At 38.6% G+C, this 21,344-nt stretch overlaps 1 protein-coding gene and 1 long non-coding RNA gene across 11 annotated transcripts in view; one reads left to right on the top strand and one right to left on the bottom strand.

Annotated features, from left to right (window-relative positions):
• The window catches only part of LOC128074677 (uncharacterized), a 406,066-nt gene that overhangs the window by 114,993 nt on the left and 269,729 nt on the right, over nucleotides 1-21,344 (top strand). The gene's annotated exons all lie outside the window — the stretch shown is intronic.
• IQGAP2 (IQ motif containing GTPase activating protein 2) overlaps nucleotides 1-21,344 on the bottom strand; it is a 228,026-nt gene that overhangs the window by 10,646 nt on the left and 196,036 nt on the right. For 9 of the 10 annotated variants that reach the window (XM_052670718.1, XM_052670709.1, XM_052670715.1 and 6 more), the window contains 15 exons: nucleotides 19,439-19,529; nucleotides 15,064-15,225; nucleotides 13,916-14,058; nucleotides 10,987-11,157; nucleotides 10,016-10,099; nucleotides 9,272-9,343; nucleotides 9,038-9,107; nucleotides 8,512-8,720; nucleotides 7,688-7,837; nucleotides 7,266-7,429; nucleotides 6,482-6,706; nucleotides 5,777-5,917; nucleotides 5,365-5,449; nucleotides 2,932-3,164; nucleotides 1,628-1,760 (listed from right to left, as the gene is read on the bottom strand). In XM_052670718.1, coding sequence (XP_052526678.1) covers nucleotides 1,628-1,760; nucleotides 2,932-3,164; nucleotides 5,365-5,449; nucleotides 5,777-5,917; nucleotides 6,482-6,706; nucleotides 7,266-7,429; nucleotides 7,688-7,837; nucleotides 8,512-8,720; nucleotides 9,038-9,107; nucleotides 9,272-9,343; nucleotides 10,016-10,099; nucleotides 10,987-11,157; nucleotides 13,916-14,058; nucleotides 15,064-15,225; nucleotides 19,439-19,529 — 2,133 coding nt within the window. The remainder of the gene's footprint in view (nucleotides 1-1,627; nucleotides 1,761-2,931; nucleotides 3,165-5,364; nucleotides 5,450-5,776; nucleotides 5,918-6,481; nucleotides 6,707-7,265; nucleotides 7,430-7,687; nucleotides 7,838-8,511; nucleotides 8,721-9,037; nucleotides 9,108-9,271; nucleotides 9,344-10,015; nucleotides 10,100-10,986; nucleotides 11,158-13,915; nucleotides 14,059-15,063; nucleotides 15,226-19,438; nucleotides 19,530-21,344) is intronic. The other variant, XM_052670712.1, reaches the window with a different exon arrangement.

Raw genomic sequence — 21,344 nt, 5'->3', positions numbered from 1 at the left:
CTGCAAACTATAGTCAGTCAGAAGTTGTTAGACAACTAAAAACTCAAAGCCAGTATTTCAATTTTACATAAAAAAAAAACAGTTAATGAGAATTACAGGCCTGTAATTTAATTTTTCCACTCCGAAGTGCAGCAACTGCGCCACAGTGTACATAAAGATTATATTGTGAGAATTGCTGAGAAACACTGGTCATACTGGGTAAAACTCCAAAATAAATAATGCTATTCAAGTACAAATGACAAATACTTTCACAGAACAGATTGCTCGGTACAAAGGTGAGAGACACAGAGAAGTGCAAAACAAACCTGACAAATCCAACAGATCTCTCATTCCAACTACATCCTATGAAGTTGTGCAACCAAAACAAATGTTAAACAAGCATCACCAGGGATGACAGAGGGCAGATATGAGAATTTTGTTTTTTAAGCTGAATGGCATACAGCAGAAGATGGGATGTTTATTCATCTCCTGTTGTTCAAACTAATTTTTGAGCTGCAGTACAGGAAGTTGAATTTGTATTCACATTACAGGGAAGGTATAGTGAGAGAAGATGAAGGCACACAGGAAGTTTGGTGGAAGGGGTGGTACTGGTTATCTGTGCTAGATTTACTGCATTAAGAGAATGTGCAGTATTCAGACTTGACTGCTTGCTTTCTCTAGGCATACAGCTGTGTGTAGTGGTCATGTTTGAAGTCATCAGTCTCATTGATCTCCTTTCTTTAGTGTCCACAAAATTGTTTTACATTTTGTATTTTGTGAAGAAATATAAAATAGCATAGTAATTAATCACTTACGGTTCCATGAGCTTCACTAGAAGAAGTATTTGACTAAGATTATCATAAAGAAATAAGTCAATGACTTAACAAAATTTAAAAAAAAAATACCCACAGAGACAAACCGCCTAAGATGTTTTTAGCAATCAAGGCTATTTATTTTCAGTTGAATAAAGCCAACTTGCACTCTGGTGTACTGGAAGCATACTATTTTTCTGTAATCTATCAGACAAAGTTATGGGGAAGTTCTTCATTGTTCTCTACCATGCCTTCCCATCTCCCTTTTTTTTTTTAAGCTAGAAAATGAATAATGTTACACCCCCCCCCCCCTCCCAGCTTTATGAGTACCATGTGGCAGACATTTAACTTACATCCTAATGAGTCATACTACAGACTGCAGTTAATCTGTTCTTTACCGAGCATAAAGAACTGACAGGAAGCCACAGCTTCAGTCCATTCTCAATCAGACATTTGCATCTGCTTCCAGCACAACAAATGATGTAAGAGTCAGAAAATGCACTGAGTTTTCCTATTTTCCCAGAGGAACAGTAACTTCAAATTAGACTCACTGTCTTAACCAAGATGACAAAGTATATTTATAAATATAGGTTAGCAATGCCACACTCGATGAAAATGAAAATGTTCCCCACATCATACATTATCATTCAAGATAATGAGTGGAGGTAGTCTTATAGGAAAAGGAAAATCTAATACTTAATTCCACAGTGTTTCAGGTACTAAAGAAATTATTTCAAAAGAAAGAAAAACAGATTTTACACTTTCCTCAGAGACAATTTGTTCCAATTATTTATAATCCATACAGCTCAGGTCTCCTGATAAGTATATTCACTTACCGAGTGGGTATTGATAATTTCTTCAATAGAGATATATATGACAGGTTTGCTGAGGGTCACCATATCAGAGTATTCATCGATATTGAATTTCTCCTCTGGTTCAGGAACATCACATGCTGCCTGAAAAAAATTCCTGGGAAGAAAAAAAAGATAAATAATTGAGAACAATAAATAATTGTTTCTCTTCTTTAATTAGGGTATACATAAAACACAATCAAGTCTTCAACATGTGTTATATTTCTCTTATAATCTGCAGTCAACACTTTGTGTTGATGTAGAAATATATTGTCCCTGACAGATTTCTTCAAACACTGATGATGCTTTACGGCTGTTGAAATGTTATTGTTAATGTTAGATTTTTACCCTTACTCAGCAAGGAGTGATAATCTGACATTTTTCAAATGTTTATAGAGGTCTGAATTTAGTGCTTTAAAAGTTATATCTTAAGTTTTCATGGAAATAACTTCTATTTGAAGTGAAGAGCCCAGGAGACTCAGTTTTGAAAGAAGTTGGCTTCATTGGAAGAGAGATTCTTCCTCTTGTAGTAGTCAAAGAGCCAACTCGCATACATTCTCTCCTTCATTAACTTTTGTTATTCTTGCTATACTTTCTATCCTATTCTTCATGTTTATGGCATGCTCTTAAATAGCATCTTCAATAAATAGAAAGACTAAGCTGCATAAATACCCTTGTGTTCATGGCTGCTCTCTCAAGGAAACCCATTATATATGCTATTATATATATATAACAGTACATTTGCTTTCATTAAAGATGGATGGTAAAGACATATGTTACAAAAATGAGCTTGTCACAAGACAGAAGAATAGTGCAAGATAATAGCAGCCACCCCAAAAGATGGGTCATAATCCCAACAAATATGTGTCCCTGAGTGTAACAAAACAGTTTCCTATGACAGTACAAAGATGTAAGAATAAAATTTTTTCACAAAAATGAAAGATTAAAAATGGAAAAAAGCAACACTTTCATCTTAAGTCTTTTTGCCAGAAAAAAACTTTCAGTTCTGGCTGAGGAGCACACTGTTTCTGTATTTGTGGCAATCCTACTGCAACCAAATCAGCAGGGCTGATCAGTAGTCCGTGTAAAACTCAAATAGAAATACAACATGCTACTACTTGAACTTCTGCAGCGATAAATTCTCTCAATTTTAACTCTGGGCATGGCAGATCAATGTATTTTTATTTGTTTATTTAAGAATTCACATGAACTAGTTTGTCTGCCTTACTCATTCTAGAAGAGTGTTCTTAGTGTTGCACTGTACAGCTGTTAGTCAGAGCTTTCCATACCTGAACTTCTGGTATGTCTGTGAGAGGTAAGTGTTCATAGATGACAGATGTTCACTCTCTCCTTCAAAGAGTTTGTTAGAAGCAGCGTGCTGAAGGACTTTTGCCACACAACCCAGATTCCTCCTCTGGTCAGGGTGTATCTGGCCCCCAGCTGTCATATCAATTATATCAAAACCATCAGGAGCAACAATGGCAGGGTTCATGTAGCGATAGTAAAGGAGGTTTCCAACAATCTAAGAAGATGAAGAGAACTTCGCTTTACATACAATAATTACATTTTACTATATTTTACAAGTCATTTTTGACTTGGATCACACAAACTGTTGGTAGAAAATGATGAGAAAAGATTCCTGGGATGTACGTGTTACCTACATGGCCAACTGAAAAGAGTCTGTGGTGTTTTATATGATGCAGTCACAGTAATGGGCACTACGTCCATTAATTACAGAATAATTAAAAAACAAGCATGCATACTTCCATGCCATCAATCACTTTCTTGTGCAAACTCTTCCCAAAATATTTAGCAGTGACATGAAGTTACCAGAGTAATCAGAAATAGAACTGCTTGATTTAAATTAGAATATTTCTATTAAAGACAACCATCTGGTATTGATTGTCAGCAACCTACCAGACATGCTTCAAAGTCTTCTAAATTCATATTCCAGCTAGTGCCAGAAACCAAGACTATTTATAGTTTGTTATTTTTAAACACTAGAGTAAAATACTCAGTTTAAAATGGCTCTGAGATGTCTATTTAACTATTATGGATGAGAAAAATTAAATGCTTCTTTCACCACAGATTTTTCCAATACTTCAACAAGCGTCCAAAAACACTCACTTAACACAAAAGGTCTAGTCCATTAAAGTACTAAATGCCATATTAACACAGGAGTGGAATCAATTTTTTGTCCTAGCAACTCCTGAAAGATCACGTGTGCATCCTTAAGATCAGTTCTTACTTTCATTAGATTTTGCCAACAGGAAAAAAAAAAATCATATTCCTAACCTTTGATCTTCTCTGTATTTGAAAATTTTGCCTTTTAAAGAATCTCCCAACATCAGTAATGGATTTGTACAATCAGATTTCACTTTGGTACTGCTGTCTTTATACAAGACAATGTAACACACTGAATTGAACACATACGACTGTTCTTTCATGCACACTTTGGTAGGTCCATCTCCATAGGTTCATTTTCTGGAGTGCTACAAAAGCTATATTAATTGGCAAGTCCCTTGTTTCTAAAGATATTAGAAACTCCTTGTTTCTAATATCTTTAAAGAGACTAGACAGCAGGTTTTCCAAAACTGCACTCAATAGCAATCTTACAATGGTTTGTATCATGCAGATGGCTATTTCAGATCCCTCTTAGTTACAGAAACAGGACTTTTTTCTGCAGTTAGCCTCAGGTTATGTGTAGTCACCTGCAGAACCTCCAGCTTACATAGCGTTCACACATAGATGCCTCATGTTCATTTTCTTCTTATTTTCAAAGCTGAGCAATACTTCAGGCTGTATTGCTGAAGTGACAGTTGGAATTACTTGAGAAATGCTGCCTGCAAGAGTTTCCAGGCAGTTTTTTCTGCTAGAGCACAGAAGCAGAATTATTTTTTTAGCTGAGGAATCTGAAGCATTCAAATTGGGGACTAAGAATTTTATTTATTTATAAAGACACTTATCCTTTGGAAAGATAACAGGAAAGTCCCATTGAAACAAATATCTTGCAATTTCAGAACAATTTAATTAAACACTAATAAAAGCAAATTTGAAAATTCTATTTATTTAAATGCAAGTAGCTCTAATGTGAAAGTTTGCAGTCTCTCAATTGGCTGTTGACTCAGTAGGCAAGTTTCCTAAGGCCCTCTAGAGAGGCACCATGACAATGACAGCCTAGGGTTGATCACTATGCCAGTACTGTGCCCTTCACTCATGCTTTTCAGTCTAAGCCTCATTTCCACTTTTACAACCATTTTAAGTGAGTGTATTTCAATGAAAGGATATAGCAATAATTTGTTCTGAGAGCTCTTTCTCTGCCTTTAATTTACAAACTTTTTTTCCTGTTTATGACTTTAAATATGTGAAGTTCAGGAAGAAAAAAAAAAAAAAAAAGACCACAGTGTTTTTCATTTAAGGATTGCTGGTGGGGTACAAAACAAGAAAGATATGTCAGAAATTCCAACCTGGTAAGAAGCATTATTGAATTGGCTTTCCAGAACAGGTCGGGCACTGTCACTAGGAATTGCTGAGGACGCAGACTAAGAAAGGTTGTAGCAACAGAATTCCCTTCTTTTCCATTACCCCTTCACAACTTAAGTAATGCCAGATTCCTTCAACAAAGATTGGTGTTCTCAGTTCCTCAGAATGATAGTACCAAATAAAAATCCCTTTTGGCATTAAAAGAACATGCTGTTAGCACTTTGTTGTTGGAAATCTACCTTTAGCAGTTCGTCTTCTGTTGCATCTGGGAATTTCTCATGGAGTGAGCTCTTCAGAACTTTGGCTATATATCTCATTCCATAACTACATGTGGAATGGAACAGATGAAAAGTAAAACAATGAAAAGACTTTCATGAAACAAACAAATCATATTAGTAACCCAAGTTATTGGCTCTTTCTTCAGCCACTTAAAACACAAAATGAGGCAACATTGGAAAATACAAGAAGTTTCAAGACATTCACAAAACCAAAGCAAAGCTGAAGTGGGGAAACCACTCCCTCTACTGGGAATGTCATTTGAGAAGCACATATCAAGCCATGTAATTGGAAAGTATCACCGTTGGTGAAGTCTGCATGAAGCTTCACAGCTCACGTGAACAGAAGCTGGGAGAGACCTCACTCAGCACTTACGGCATCATACTGAGAGATGAGAATATAGTTGTGAGAACTTTGTCAGTGACAGCTCGCAAACTCTGAATCGATGATTCCAGTTTATTGACAACTTCTGTGTGCGCTAATGCTTGTTCTGTGGTAACATCATATGGCAATTTACTGTGAAAAAAACAGACATCGGACCATGCTAAATATATTTGAGAATGAACATTTGTCTTTTTTCTTCACAGGGACCATCACTGAACACAAAAAGGAGGCATGACAAATACAGCTGAAGTTTGCAACAAACATTTCAGGTGCCTTACCTTTTTTTTGGAGAGAGAATTTCATTTGAGTAGGAGTGGCATATGACATCATCTGCCTGCCCCTTTAAGGGGTTTTGTAAGTTCTAATCTATACTTTCTCAGAAGGACGGAACAGTACTATTAAATTATAATAATACCTGGGTAAATCTTTTCATGGCGTGATTAACTACACACAAAGATGAAATACGTGACTTCTGAAGTTCATGACCAAGAAAGTGATCCTTTTGTTGTTCAGATCGGCTTAAAGTAAAATATTACAAGCACTCCTTTCCAAGAAAACTTCTCATTGTGCTTCCAAAAGGTGCAGGAAGGAAGTATGGATATAAGCACTGTTTGCCAGAGAAGTAAAGAGGGAACTGAACTGAAGGATCCCTCAGGTATTCACGAGATGGTATGATATATTTATCTCCCCACTCACCTGGCCTCACCAGTCTGCATTTCTAGCTGGTTTACCCATGACTTGTACACATCCACGGGACTAGTGTTGATTATGAGGGATTTATCCTCCATGATCTCTTTCACCACTGGTGCCAGGAGCTGGCGCAGAGTGTTCTGTCCACGAGCACCTCGGTTGAAGCTGACAACCATCTTAATGACAGTAGGGTTTCCAGTGACAATGTCCTGTATCTGGTCTACCTTAGAGCTGTATCAACAACAGAAGAGTTCTTAGATCTTATATATGCAGTTATCTATGTTTGCATGTTGAAACATTTATGCTGTCTACTTCATATAATTTTGTCTTACAGAACAATCTAACAGTTATTCTCTGAATGCTGATATGAGTTAATGCTTGTGCCTGGAACAGAGCATAGTGAGTGATCAGCAAAATATCTATTCTGAGCTGAAATACCTGTGAAATGCAAGGTTTTATTTTCTCCCCACCAATTCTGCATTTTCAGAACATACGTTTACTTTTCTCACCCTTAAACTCCTAATCACAAAAGCAAAAAGCCTTACCATTTACTTTTTCAAGCAACTCTATAAAAAATATTCTCCATCATAGAAATATAGTTGTTGTTTTTTTTTTTTAAACTGGAAATAGCTTAAATTAAGAAACAAGTAATTATTTTGAAAACAAATTACATATATACATGGTTTTACAGCAACTGAAAAATTTAACAGAATTATTATCATTATTCAGATATGACAAATAAATTGAACTATTTATAAGATAACTGAAATTTTGTAGTAAAAGCATATACTTTATCTCCTCTTCTAAAGCAGTTTTAAAAAGTTTGAGAAGTAGATATTCTTCTCGTTGGTTGGATGCATAGTTGTATAGAGTGAAGATGACTGTATCCATAAATTTGGTTGATTTGTTTTGAGGCATCTGGAAAATCAGCTTCGCCAGATAGGTGGGATTAGTCTACAAAAAACAAACAAATTACCTCACTATTTTCCGAGACAAACAGCATTGTATCTTGCACAATTCATGGATAATAAGGATTTTCTCAGTTACAGGAAAAACTAAAAAAAACTGGAGATAACATTTTACAGTGGTCTGTATACTACAATCCATTGGAAATCTTTTTGCATTGTTTACTCTTATAAACATTAGAATACAGTAAGCACTTATGTTTTTCTTTAGCAATTTGCTGCCATATTGATTTCTACCTTGACTTACCTGTAAAAGGTAGAATAAATGTTGATAAGCCTCCAGTTTTTTTCTTCTCTCTTTACTCAAGCCTTTTATACCCTGTTTGTCAACCATAACCATCTCTTCTAGCTGACTTTTGCTCTTTTTATTAAGCTTCTTACTATGTAATACCACATCCTGTAGACAATGAGATACAAATTTAGATACTATATTCACTAAAAAAGCAAAAAGATAAACATTTTTTCAATACTTTAAAGATATCTACAAGATAATTTATTGAGAACTTAGTACATTTTGTTACTGTAGTCCCTAATCTTTTGAACATCTTTACCTTGCCACCAGTATAGCTATGCAACAGTGACTGTCTGGGAAACACAGTCTCACTTAAAGACTCATTCATCCTTTAATTAATGAACAAGATCTCAAATATGATCAAAGGACTATTCCACTCTACCACAGGAAAAATGCTTAAAATCTGCCAAGCAATTACCACTTGGAGTGACATTCAATAGCAAACAGATATACTGCCTGGGACAACAGAGCAACTTGTTACACAAGCTATTTTGACAAGGTTACTTAAGACAAGCAAAGGAAGACTTTATTTTCCAATTTTAACTAATTGCAAGTGATCATGTATTGGTAAGGTTGCCCAGAGTTTGAGGCGTCTCTCTCCTTGGAGATACTGAGAAAACATCTGGACAGCAACCTGGGCAACCTGCTCTAGGTACCCCGACTTGAGATTACTTCCATCATCACATCTTCTAACTTTTAATCTCAAGCTCCTTGAGTACGTGGAAGTGGTCAGTACATGCTGCTGGGATGCCAAAGGAACCTGAGCACAGCCTGCTGACCTGAAGAGTGATTCTGTTTTTCACCAGAAGTCCAATCTTTATATCCATTAAATTCAAGTCCTTCTCCAGCTGTTGATTGGATCGAATCTTTGTAACTACTTCTTCCCTTAATCTTGTTACTTCCAGTTCTTCTTGAAAATCTAAGTCACTTTGGTCCAAGAGGTAAGCAAATTTGCGCAGGACAGGCAAGGGTGGATTTTCAGCACCAACTGAAAAGTTGAAATAAATAGACTTTTTAGTTAGCAATAATAAACACTGCAAAACTCAGGAAACTGATCAGTGTGGAGGAAATCCGAACTGCAGAAAAGAAGGTTATGCCACTTAGAGCAAGAATTGAATATTTGTCATGCTATTTAAGTACAGCTATATAAAATAGTTTCCCATTCTTCTTCAAAAGCAGGTGCAAGTAGTTGTAACCTGGTGTTTTTCACCTCTACTAAAAAGTCCTGGATGAAAGTTTTTAAAAAACTGATTGATAGTCACATACTTTCTCCCAAACATCCAATAATTAAGTTTTAGCACTTACTTAGTGTCCTGTAATCCTCCCTGGCTTTGTTTGCTCTGAGAAATGCTTGTATCTTCACGATTTCTTCATTCTGGAAGGGACAAAAATCAAGAAAATAATTAAGTTAGGACACATTTCTGTTCAGAAGCTTACTGCAGAGCCTGCAGTCTCATTGCTAAGATTCTCAGAAACACTCATCTGTCATATTACCCCTACTTTATTTCTCCATGTTCAAAATGAAGAAAAAAGACTTACATGATCCTTGAAGTATTGCAGCCTCTTTCTGTAAGCTGTCCTTGCTAGCCACATTTTGACCCACGACTGAATCTGAAAATTAAATTACAGCTTAAGAGACACTGCAGAAATGATTTGTGTGTAATTGAGTGCATGCATTTTAAACTCGTTTCTGACAGTCCTCTGCTGTAGGCACTGTTTTCAGAAGTTTGGGACCTTAGGTGATTGCAGCATTAGGCTCCTACAATTCAGTGACCAAATTAAAAGGTTTTAAATAAAATAGCAGGGTGAATTTGATGCTCTAAGAATATGCCTAGCATTATCTTTGGAAGTAATTCCTATCTGCAAGCCTAAGCTGTCTTTTGTAAATGAGCCTCCCTCAAAAGAGATCAATGTCCTGTTTGCAATCCACTCCTGACCATGTCCTATCAGTCCAAGATAAGCAAACATTTTTCAGACACATTATGCAGCTTCTAATGAAATAACACTGTCAGTTCCAATATTTTGTAGCTTAGCATTAAGAAAGGGAAGTGTAAGGAAATCTATTTTGAGCCAGTTATGCTCAGCAAAGCCTGACAGAGTTTAAACACCCAGCTTTCAATAGACTTTCTGTTTCCTAAAGCTGTCAATGACTTTCAACACCATGTCAACATCTGGAGCACAAGGTCAACTCATTTTCTGCTGCTTGCCTCAGATTCCCAGGCACCAGAGCACCAACTAAAGGGATGAAGCATACTCAGATCCAGAGGCTCAATGTAATCTTACCTTGACAATAGCAGCAACATTGCTTTGAAGCACCTTTAGTCTGTCAACATAGCTTTTCCTTTGTTTGAATCCTTTCCAGAAAGCCTATAAGCAAGAGACCATTACAACTAATAAGAGACAAAAATTTATTCAGGTCTATGTGCAAATGCACTGAAATCACTAACAAAAAAGTACCACATACAGAAAAACTGTCATTGTAGTAACAAGTTAATTAGCCCATGAGTAAGCTTGCTTGTATTTTTATGGTGCCCTGACACATTGCTCTTTTCCTAATCTCATTCCTAAGACGCTGGAATTCCTAAGTCATTCAGTATCATCACCTTGTAACACAGACAAAAAAACCTCCCAGTTTCCTCATTTGGCTCACTTTGGTGGTTCAGAAGCAAACTCTGGTAAGGACCTCAACAAGACAGATAATATGGCCTCAGGAGTTGAATAAATTGTTTCTCAAAAGAGGTGGCCTTTTACTCAAAAAGTCCAAGTAATACTGCCAGAGCCCAAGAATACCAGGTTAGCTGCCACTCCCTACCCAGTTATGACTTCATGGAGCACAGGCAAACCACTTACAAGTTTGGATAGTGTAGAAAGGAATGCATTTCTCAAGTTATGCTTTGCCAAGGAATTTTTGCATCGATACTCAATGAAGCTTCTGATTTTGTCTTGTGTATAGCTAGGTATCCCACACAAGATTTGAGCACCTCAGAATAAAGCCAGGGCTATGTATTTAAACATTTTCCATTTAAATAGTTTAGACTGCAGGTGGGTATGATCCACTCTTTGTAGACTGGGGGTTTGCTATTTAAAGGAATGGACACTCCTACTAGTATGGGAATGCATGAGCAGAAGCAGAGGACTGTATTGCTGCTAAAGAAAATAGATTGAGTTAATATTGTCAGCAGTGATCAGCCACTTAACCTGTCACATGCATAAAGTATCCCAAGCCAGATCACCTTCTTGTTCCAATACAGTACCTGTATTTTGATGGCAGATGGTTCCTGGTTTTGGAGGTATGCTTTTCTGTCCTGAAAATTCCTTCTGACTAAGAATCCCCTTGCTTGGGCTTGCAGCTGAACAATCAGACTTTCATTAGCAAGCCACAACTGCTCCCGATTGTAGTCTGCTGTAACTTGCCCAACAATGTTCTGTTTAGAAATCACAGAAAAAGGTCATTTAAAAGGAGCTAAGCAAAAAAACCCTGTCAAAGTCAAAGCCATTCTGAAATCTGGTCTGTATTCTCTCTATCTGTATGGCTTATCAAATCGTAGAATCAGAATTTTTCAGGTTGGAAAAGACCTTAAAGATCACCAAATCCAGCCACAACCTAACTCTAACAACCCTCCACTAAATCATGTCCCTGAGCACCACATCAAATGGTTTTTAAACACATCCAGGAATGGTGACTCAACCACCTTCCTGGAAGTGTTCATCACATACAATTCCATACAACTTTCCCCTATATTTTAATCAGTGTGAATGCTTATAGGGGCTGCTCTGAAAGTAATGTTTCCTATTTTATGATGTTTATCCGTACTGTCAGAGGCAAATGTTGGTAGAGCAGTAGAGGTTGGACTGTCCACCAGTATCCCATTACATTTTGTTGCCATGTGACAGGTGGCAAGAGAGGAACAGTCTAACAAAGTAGTGTGTCTGACATGGAAGGGCATGTGAAGCAAAGGTATGTCATTGAATTCCTTCATGCAGAAAAAAATGGCAACCACTGATGTTCATCAACATTTGCTGAATGTTGATGGAGACAAAACAGCGGAGTGCAGTGAGGCAGTGTGTGGTGCATTTCAGCAGTGGCAAAAGTGATAGGAAGACACATTCTGGACAGTCATGCACAGCTGTCGCACCATAAAATGAAGAGTATCTCGGTCAGTTCATCTATTCAAATCAGTGACTTACGACCACAGAATGTTATGTGTTCAGAAATGACTATTGGCTTCAACATGTGGGAAATGGTGGTGGCAACATTGGAATATCTCAAAGTTTGCAAGAGGTAGCTCCCATGAATGCTTACACAAGAACAGAAAGAACACTGTATGCATATTTGTTAGGACCTACTACTGAAGGCTGAAGGTGGCAGTTTCCTGGACTGTATAATTATAAGCAGCGGTGTCACCACTACAAGCCAGAGTCAAAACAGCAGTTCATGGAGTGCTAACATGAATTTCCCACTGAAGAAAAGGCTCAAGATGCAGCCCTCAGGAGGTAAAGTGCACTGTTCTTATAGAAAAGGAAAGGTGTGATCCATCTAGATTTCTAAAGTACATGAAGGACATGAAGCTCTTAGGTCCAGAGGAGGGCCACTAAGATGATCAGAGGGCTGGAGCACCTCTACTATGAAGAAAGGCTGAGGGGACCGAGCTTGTTTAGCTTGAAGAGAAGGCTCTAGGGAAACCTCATTTTGGTCTTCCAGTGCTTGAAGGGAATGTATAAACAGGAAGGGGAGCAGCTGTTTACGAGGATGATAGGAAAAGGGGGAATATTTTTAAACTGAGACAGGGGAGGCTTAGGTTAGATATTAGGAGGAAGTTTTTCACTCAAAGGTGGTGATGCACTGGAACAGGTTGCCCAAGGAGGATGTGGATGCCCCATCCCTGGAGGCATGCAAGGCCAGGCTGAATGTGGCTCTGGGCAGCCTGGTCTGGTGGTTGGCGACCCTGCACACAGCAGGGGGGTTGAAACTAGATGATCATTGTGGTACTTTTCAACCTAGGCCATTCTATAATTCTATGATTTCCTGGAACACAGACAAACCATCAATTTCAACCACTACATCATGATGAAGGCTTGAACTTGCAGAGTCAAGCCAGAGAAGAAGACAACCTTGCTTTTAAAACACAATAACACCAGGTCCCATCTCAGTGTGAGGATGGTGGAACACACTGACAAGCTTGGCTGGATTGTGCAACCACACCCACTATATGGTCCAGATTTGGCATCCTCTGACTTTCCTTGGCCCAAGCAGATGGAAGATGGACTTCAAGGGCAACATTTTCCTAACAATGATGCCGTCAGAGCAGCTATGAAACACTGGCTGATCTCTAATGTTGCCGAATATATATTATATATTTTAAACAAGCATGGCATGCAGGTTCTTGTTCACTGCTGGAAAAAATGCTTAGTTAATAGCGGTGATTGTGTTGAAGCAAGTTCTTTTGTAGTTGAGAATTTCCACCATCAAATAGTACCACTGTGTTCCTGTATCTGTTGTAGTTTCCACAGAAATCAAAAGGAGGCATTATTTTCAGAGCAACCTATGTACTTTGCTACTATTTCATGGGAGGTATCTACTTCTTTCAAGCCTGATATGCTATATTTTGGGGAAGAGAAGGGGTTTTTGTTTTTTTTTTTTAATATACTTCAGGATTCAGAGTTCTGCCTTCCTAATACTTCTAAGATTTCTGTAGAAGTCAGTCATCTAGAGCTGTTTACTGTACCAGGGAGTCTGCCTACAGAAACTCTCTTGAATACAGTCAGAATTTGTGAAGGACCTACATTGTGAGTTCAGCTGTTTGTATAGCATAAAAATAAAACAGTGTTTACTCTTGCACCCAAACACGTCATTAATTTCTTTGTCATGAGACAGTATGAAGACAAAAATGTGTAAACTAATCAGACTTCCCCACACCAGTGTCTATTGGCGGATATTAAAAACAACACTGTAGCCTTCCATTAGGAAGTCTGTAAAGCACTGCTATAAGAAAACCACAAGAGACTGCAATTACAGTCATCTTTGACAGAAGACGCTGCTATTGTCAGAAGCAGATACTGAACTAAAATGATCTTCAGTCTCACCCAGCACAGCTTCTTGCCTTGATGCTGCCATATCTTGTTGTCTGTCCCTCAAGTATGCTTCATTAGCTTGCAATCAAAGTAAATGTTTTAGCCACCTACCTGGATTTCTTCAGCAGTTAACCAGGAAGTTTTTGGTACAACTCCTTCAGGGACAGCACAGGTACCTTCCTCAGTTTCCACATTGTAGTAGTAACTATACATATTTTGCATTATGAGTTTAATCCATGGACTTTCATTAGAATCTGAAAGCAATATATGCTGTTATCAGATAGGTCTCATTACACTGATAACTTACAGCTTTCTCTATCCACTCCTCATCTCTACATTTAGCTACAGAGCCATTTTATATGCAAAGTCACTATATAAGGATGTTTCAAACTATCTTATTACATGGAACAGCATCACTCTTTTAGAACAAAATATCTGTATATTTAGAGATTTGTACACTGTTGGCTTCACCAACTCAGCACACTATGCTTTTCAGCTTAATGCTGAAGCAGCATATGCCATGTTTCCCATTACTTTCCAGAAAAAATGCAAGACTACTTCTAGGAAAACATTCTTGCCATCTTCTGGCCAGACACTGGGCCTTATTGACAGTGAGCTCCCACCAGAGATATCCTGTGTCCATATCACTGCCTTTGATAAACAAGGCTGCTTCCTGAAAAGCAGGAAAAACCTCATTTCCTCATGGACAAAAGGCCCTAGAGTATAGCTGATAAGGTCAATTGTGCAAAACGCCATCTGCAAACTCATGTTGCAGGTTTCTCTTTTAAACTACACTGTCCATAAATGGGCCATGGACACTCCAGCAGAGCCTGACCTTTTACAGTAGCCCTTGAGGCTGAAGCACGCAGTATAACACTTGCCTTTGTCTGCTGACAAAATCAGGGAGTAATGTGATTTTCTGATGGGATGCACTACTGATATTCAAAGAGAATTTTCTGAGTTCTCTCAAAGGTTAATTTGATCTTTGACTCTAGTTGTAGCCAGACTTATTCCATCAGCATGCATTGTGCTCTGAACGATGCATGCAACAGTTCACCATCAGGTTAAAAGCACTTGGGCATGTATAGCATTTCTCAAAGCATTTCAAAAATTAGCAGCCACCCCCTCACCCTCTCCTCCCTTCCTCCCCCCCCCCCCCCCTTAATTTACAGTGATTTTAAGCCACTCTACTATGCCAGTTTCCCAGTTGCCTCAGTGACAGTGAAATACCAAACTGTCCTGTTCAGGACAACTTTTACCATCTTTTGTTTTCAGCTTTTGGGCTTCTGAGAGGTTCTTGAAATAAGTTTCAGCACATTCTGAAGCAACTCGTAAGCCAAACTTGGACTGCAGTGTCATCAGGATTGGCTGTGAATCACCTTTCTCCAAGCTCTTGTTAATCATTGAAATCCCAACAGCCACTAAGGAAAAATAAAAACAGAAATAAAAACATGTCCACTGATCTATCCTCTAGCAACTCTCATAATGGATTTCTGTGCTAGTGCACAGCCAGCATGCCACACACAGCAGTTCAGTGTTTTTATTGCCTCTATCACACTCACAGGGATGAGTATTTCAGAGAACAGCTTTCCAACAGGCAGGAATGCTGTCACAGCAGACTGAGAGCAGTGAGGGCAGATCTGCTCCCCAGTAGAACAGCAGCTGACATCAGGACAAGGTCTGAGAGGTGTTCCTCACTCAACCTGCCCAGCAGGCACCACATCACCCAGGAACCTGACAGAGATGCAGATTCAATTTTGGCAGGAAAAATTGGAATAAATTCCAATTGTCTTCAGCAAAGTTTTGTAATACTGCAGCATCATAGTTGGGATCCTGAAGCAAGTGTTCCTCACCCCTCAAACTGGAAGTTGGTCCCACACTGGTGCAGTGAGCTCATGCTCCTGAGTTTGTCAATGAAGCAGATCTTGCTCTCAGGGCACACAAAAGCAATGTTGTGAGACATGCTCTAACTTTCAGGTACACTAAGTTACCCATATGCCACAATTCAGAGTTTCCCAAGCATCCTTTTCTTTGTGCAACCCCTACACCAGAGGTGAAACCTCTACTCCTGATAGTACATAGCAGCACACAACACTTTGAAAGGCTCTGCATACTAGAGGTATATATGGCACTGCTTAGAAACTACTTCTCTGATCCTAAGTGATATTACCTTACATCTAAGCCTCAAGGTGCATACACAGAGGAACAAGTATACAGTTGGAATGCCATATATTATATATCAGTTAAGTTGATGCAGCCCACTCTGCCCTTCACACTGCAGCACCGAACACTACACTTTGTGTTTCTGCACCAAGATAAAAAGGGTTAACTCTCCAAAAAAGGTCTCCCTCTCATTGCTTGGCCTATGTGTGTTTTTCCATCTAAAGTCTGACAAAAGGTGCTCAGCATCAGAAGTAAGTCCCAGCTTACATGCAGGAGGCACTCTGTGGGACTGTGCTAGCAGGACATCATCTCAGCAAAATACAGTTTTCCTCGGTGGTTGGTTTGACTCAAGTGGAATGGTTATACTCAGCTTTGTCTGAACAGAAACAGATCCACCTCCACAGAACACAGCAGCCAGCTCAGAAACAAAGGGAGTATACAATATCACACCATTACCATCTGGACCTCCACCAGATCGCATCCTGGTATGTTTTTGTGCTTCAAAAGAAGGGTGCTGTGCTAAGCACATGCTTCCCATAAGGCTGTAGTAAGTCATGGCCAGCTGTGGTATGATGGTGCCCAGGCATACAGCCTTAGCGGTGAGGAATTAAGGAAGCAGTACATTAACAGCAGCATTATATGCTGCTGGCCAAGATGGCTCAGCCCTAGTCATATATGTTCCCATCTACTTTCTCAGCTCCGGTCACTAGTAACTGAATATTTTTGTTCTTTTTTGGAGGTGCTGGAAAACACAAAAGTGGATGCAATGCAGCTAACCATTATTTCTGTAGATCCTCCGTTGCCTAGCGTTTTATCATCTTCTAACTAATCATGCCTTTATTTTAGCAGGAAAGCATAAGGAAAAAACAGCATGGAGAAAATACCAACTCAATAGAAATCGATCATTTGCACTGATGTGCTAGCAGTTAACTCTGCTGCTGCTGCTCTAATTAAGGCCCACATAGTCCTGTAACGTATGTGAGCCATAGTCGTCCCAGTCAGGCAGCGCAGAGACCTGCTCCTCCAGTAGGTCAGAACAGTGAAGGGCTCTTCTGCACCCATCCTCCCTCTAAGCAGCAAAAATACACAAAGATGCAGCTGCGCGCTGTGATAAGCCTGAGCTCTCAATGGGGCCAAAGATCAGCTCTCTTCTATAACACAGCTTTTCCAAGACAGGCACTACTTCAACAGACAGCCCCTTCCCGTTGAAGGGAACGCAGAAGGTCTGCGCTGATATCTCTTTCTGAAAGCCGTCATGCTACACAGATAATATTCGACCAATCTCATTTTGACTCCACTTGAACAAGGACTACAATGGGTGAAATAATTTGAGAGAACAAAAATAAGGTGATACAAATTGCACAGCAAACACCACAAAGAATTAACTGTTTATCAAATAGATCTTCAGGTCTTCCTGAACAAATATACAGAGTCTATTACTGTCAGGACGGTTTGTAAAGGCAATGGTTTGAAAATTTTTAATATATAAATTATTTAAAGCACTATAATAACTTGAGGAGTGTTCAAAACTCCTCCAGTGTCACTGGTCAGTACCCTCTTTTATGTGACTGCTATTGCCATTACTGCAGAAATCTAAAAAAAAATTTAGTCCAGAGTGAAACAAAAACAAGACTTACATTGCCTTTATATTTGTACACAAGTTTTTAGAGGGAAGTGTAGGAGTTGTTTGTCTTTCAAAAACAACTTCTCCGAGGTAGTTAAAAATAAAAGTTCATTTCCAAGTAATGAGTTGAGCTTTCTAAGTTTAGACTATGTGAACAGAACAAGTTAACTTCCCAAACAGGATGCATTTGTTACAGCAAGTATCAGGTTCTGTGCCGTGGGGAAATATCAGTTTTTAGTTCCAAAATCCTAGAGCACTTCTGATGAATGTGCTATTCAGACACTGCTTCATTTCAACTTGGAGAGCAGAGCACAGGATTCTAGCACTTATTTCTGACAGGGACTTCTTAAAACAGTTCTACTGATCATACTAGATTACAAAAAGTTGTGTATTTACTGTGAAAACTGGCATGGATTACGCAAAGGAAAGCTTCACTACAACAACTGGTAGCAGAGCTATGGTTATCATTTGCAGTATCACATGGTACTTATATATGGATAATAACTGATTTCTGTAAGCAATTTATGTGATCTGTTTGTAAGATTCTTACAGCAGTAGACACAAACAGGCATGTTTTCAAGTCATTCTTTAGTTCACATCTGTTTATAAGTTATGCATTTCCTTCCCTTCTCTGCGCCCAGATGTTTCCTCAGGCTTTCTCATGCCTTTGGGTAGCATTGAAAGGAACCCTCTTTTGTGGAAGAAGTGGATATCAGCTCTACAGAATACATATGTGCATCAGACCCTGTGCCACCAAACAATCAATACAATTTTGTTAGATGTGTAGTGGATGTTAAGTGTCTTCAGTACAACTCACTGGTTGAATTAGGACTACAGATCAAAAATAGTAACATTACATTGGCTGTTTCTGTACCATATAAGAGGTTTAATGCTGTAATAGATGGCCATGTTTGTTTTGCTCCACCCACGATTTTCAAAGCACTAATACTGACATAGCCTGCCTATAGGTAAACAAGTGACAGCACTGCATTAATGAAGGCTGAATACAGCAGCTGTACTTAACCTCTCAGGATGCAAAAGAAAGTGGCACAGTCTCATCCTATCTGCCTCTGGAGCCATTTCAAGCAGGAGATGACCCAGGCCAATCAGAAGCTTGAACCCTTGTCAGGTCTATGCTGGCCCAAAGTAATTACACGCTACAGGTACGTTACCAAAATAAGTTACATTACACTCACAGAAGGCATTGAGTTCATCTTGTACACAGTGTCCTGACAGACTGCACCTCAGCGTTTTTTCCTACACATTTCCTCCTTTTCAGAAGCTATAAGAATACGCACTATTCCAAAAAGCCTGAGTGTTCTTTTTAATTTCTTTTAAATACTTTTAAAGTATTTTAAAGCATATGTAATTATGTACTTTTAAGTATATGTCTCTAAGTAATTTTAAAGTGTTTTGAAGTATATGTTCCTAATCTTTATTTGCTAGCACTTAATGAAAGGCGTTACATAGAAATAAGTTGTTAGAGCAAATTCTGAAAGATTTACAACATACATCAAGGTACATACATTTAGTCTTAAAGAAGCAAAATAAACTCTTCAGTACACCTTCCCATCCTCGTTTCCTTCTATTTCAACAGATACATGAAAGTACTTTGACACTGGAAATATTGGACCCATTAACCTCTGTAATCACAGATAAAGCCAACAATAACCCTGCAGACATAAATCACCCTAAGTTCAGTATGACAAAGAATATTCATCTGTTTCTTTCAGTGTATTTAAAAGGTTGTTGCACTTCCCTGAAGTGGAAAAAAAAAAATAATCGACTTCAGTTTTTCAAGACCAAGACTAAGAACAAGAACAACACAGATGAAGCTTAATGCTTACAGATTGCAGCTTCTTTTATATTGCTATTGGCATCACTGATTCCCTTTTGTATTTCATCCAGCCACAGAACTGCTGATTCATCTTGGGTTTCCTGGAAAAGGGATAGAGAAACGCCTTACAAAAATGAATTAAAAACAGTATTTGAACATACTGATAGAGCTAACACAAACTCCTTTCACAAAGCCCTCGACCACTATTGGATTGCTTAAAATGAACAGTAAAACAAGTTCATATTCTATTTGCTGAGTAGATTAAACTGTTGCTCAAACAAAAGTTCTCAAAGTTTTCACACATGGAAGACTCCTTCCTGCTAGATGAATAGAAATTTTAAGTAGAGCTGGAAATGTCTCAATTTCCATAACACATAAGCAAAGTAATCGAAACATTAAATAAATGCAAATGTCAGCCTGCCCTGTGATAGTAGCACCAGTAGCACACAGGAAGTTAGTTTTCATTCCAAATCCCTTGTTTGAGAAGAGTGTGTGAATAAGGGCTACATAAAAAAATACTGGCAAAAGCTGGCATAAAAACCAGCTCAGGTTTAGCAGTGATAACTAAGCTTGGGTGGCAAAGGTTGCAGGAGCTGAGCGGTAGAGCAGGTCTCACTTTCTACAGGCTGACCCTGCATGATGACTTCATACCCAAAATAAAAGAGAGGGTGCCTCTTACAAGGTAATCCTTATCCCTATACTTCCAGCCTATGGCTACAATGGGCACTATTACACCTGGAAGAATGCAGGCATTAACAGCTTAAACAACCACAGGTAGAAGTTTGCAACAAAAACTGCCAGCACAAGGCAGGACCCCATGAAACTCTGGGCTGCACCAGATTCTGCCCATAGAAGCAGTAAGTGTTAGAGATTTATAAGAGACTGATGATGAGTGAAACAGCAACATACTGGTTCAGTCAAAATCTGGGAATACATATATATATATATATATATATATATATACACATACATAAATATAATGGAAAATAAAAACCAGAAAGAGATACAAAGTCAAACACTCCTGGGCAGGCAAAGAACCATCTTCACAGTGGATATTATTGTCATAGGGACCAACTCCATGTAAAAAATCTGATGAATATATTATCCATAGAAATTGCAAAAAAAATTGGGTAAAAAATGGCACAAAAACACCTCTGTTTCCATCATCTGTGTAAACACATACTAGAATATCTAAATAAAGTCAAGTGGCATCAGGCAATTGCATGACAATGAATGCATGCAAGTGTAGTAGAAAGCTAGAATTAATCCTTGAGTGTGCATTTACTGAATTCCCACACCATGACTGAATTTATAGCAAAGAATTGCGAAACTGAGAAGAATTTCTTATCTGGTGTTCAGTTTCAGCGCATTAAGTACAAAAACAGATACAAATTTTGTTCTGGAGCCAAGATCTGTTTATGCTAAGCCTTGCCACTAGCTTAGAAGCTAGACCAGAACTCACAATAATTTTGTCTGCTGGAAGCAAGCCACTGCTTCTTGGCTTAGGTGGAGGTGGTGGGAGGAGAATATGGAAGTAAATTTAAGAAAAAACAACAGAAAACACCCACACAGGCAGAGGAACTGGAAGAGATCAACAAAACAGTAAAATTTTGAGAGGCTGCAAAAGGGGAGTAAGTGGCCTGCCAGAGCAGGCAGCTGGGCTGGGATGCAGTCACAGCTGACTGTTAGGTGGATGCAGAGAAACTGAAGCATAGCAATGTTGTCTTAAGGCATATGTGTATCCCTGTGGTTTACTTTCATCTCTGCATTTTCTAAACCAAGATCACCACACTTTTCCCCACTTCTGGCCTCTCCCCAAGAAGCGTATAGAGTTCAGCAGTACAGAATTTCTGGTCTGTGGGTGTGACCTCTGAGTGTTTAGCAAACAGTTTTCCGGAAGATGCCTTTTTCCCCAA

The sequence above is a fragment of the Tympanuchus pallidicinctus genome, unplaced genomic scaffold (assembly GCF_026119805.1).
Source record: "Tympanuchus pallidicinctus isolate F22 unplaced genomic scaffold, pur_lepc_1.0 scaffold9, whole genome shotgun sequence".
Classification (NCBI taxonomy): domain Eukaryota; kingdom Metazoa; phylum Chordata; class Aves; order Galliformes; family Phasianidae; genus Tympanuchus; species Tympanuchus pallidicinctus.
Note: the sequence above shows the minus strand (reverse complement) of the source record. Positions and strands in the feature narration are given on the sequence as shown.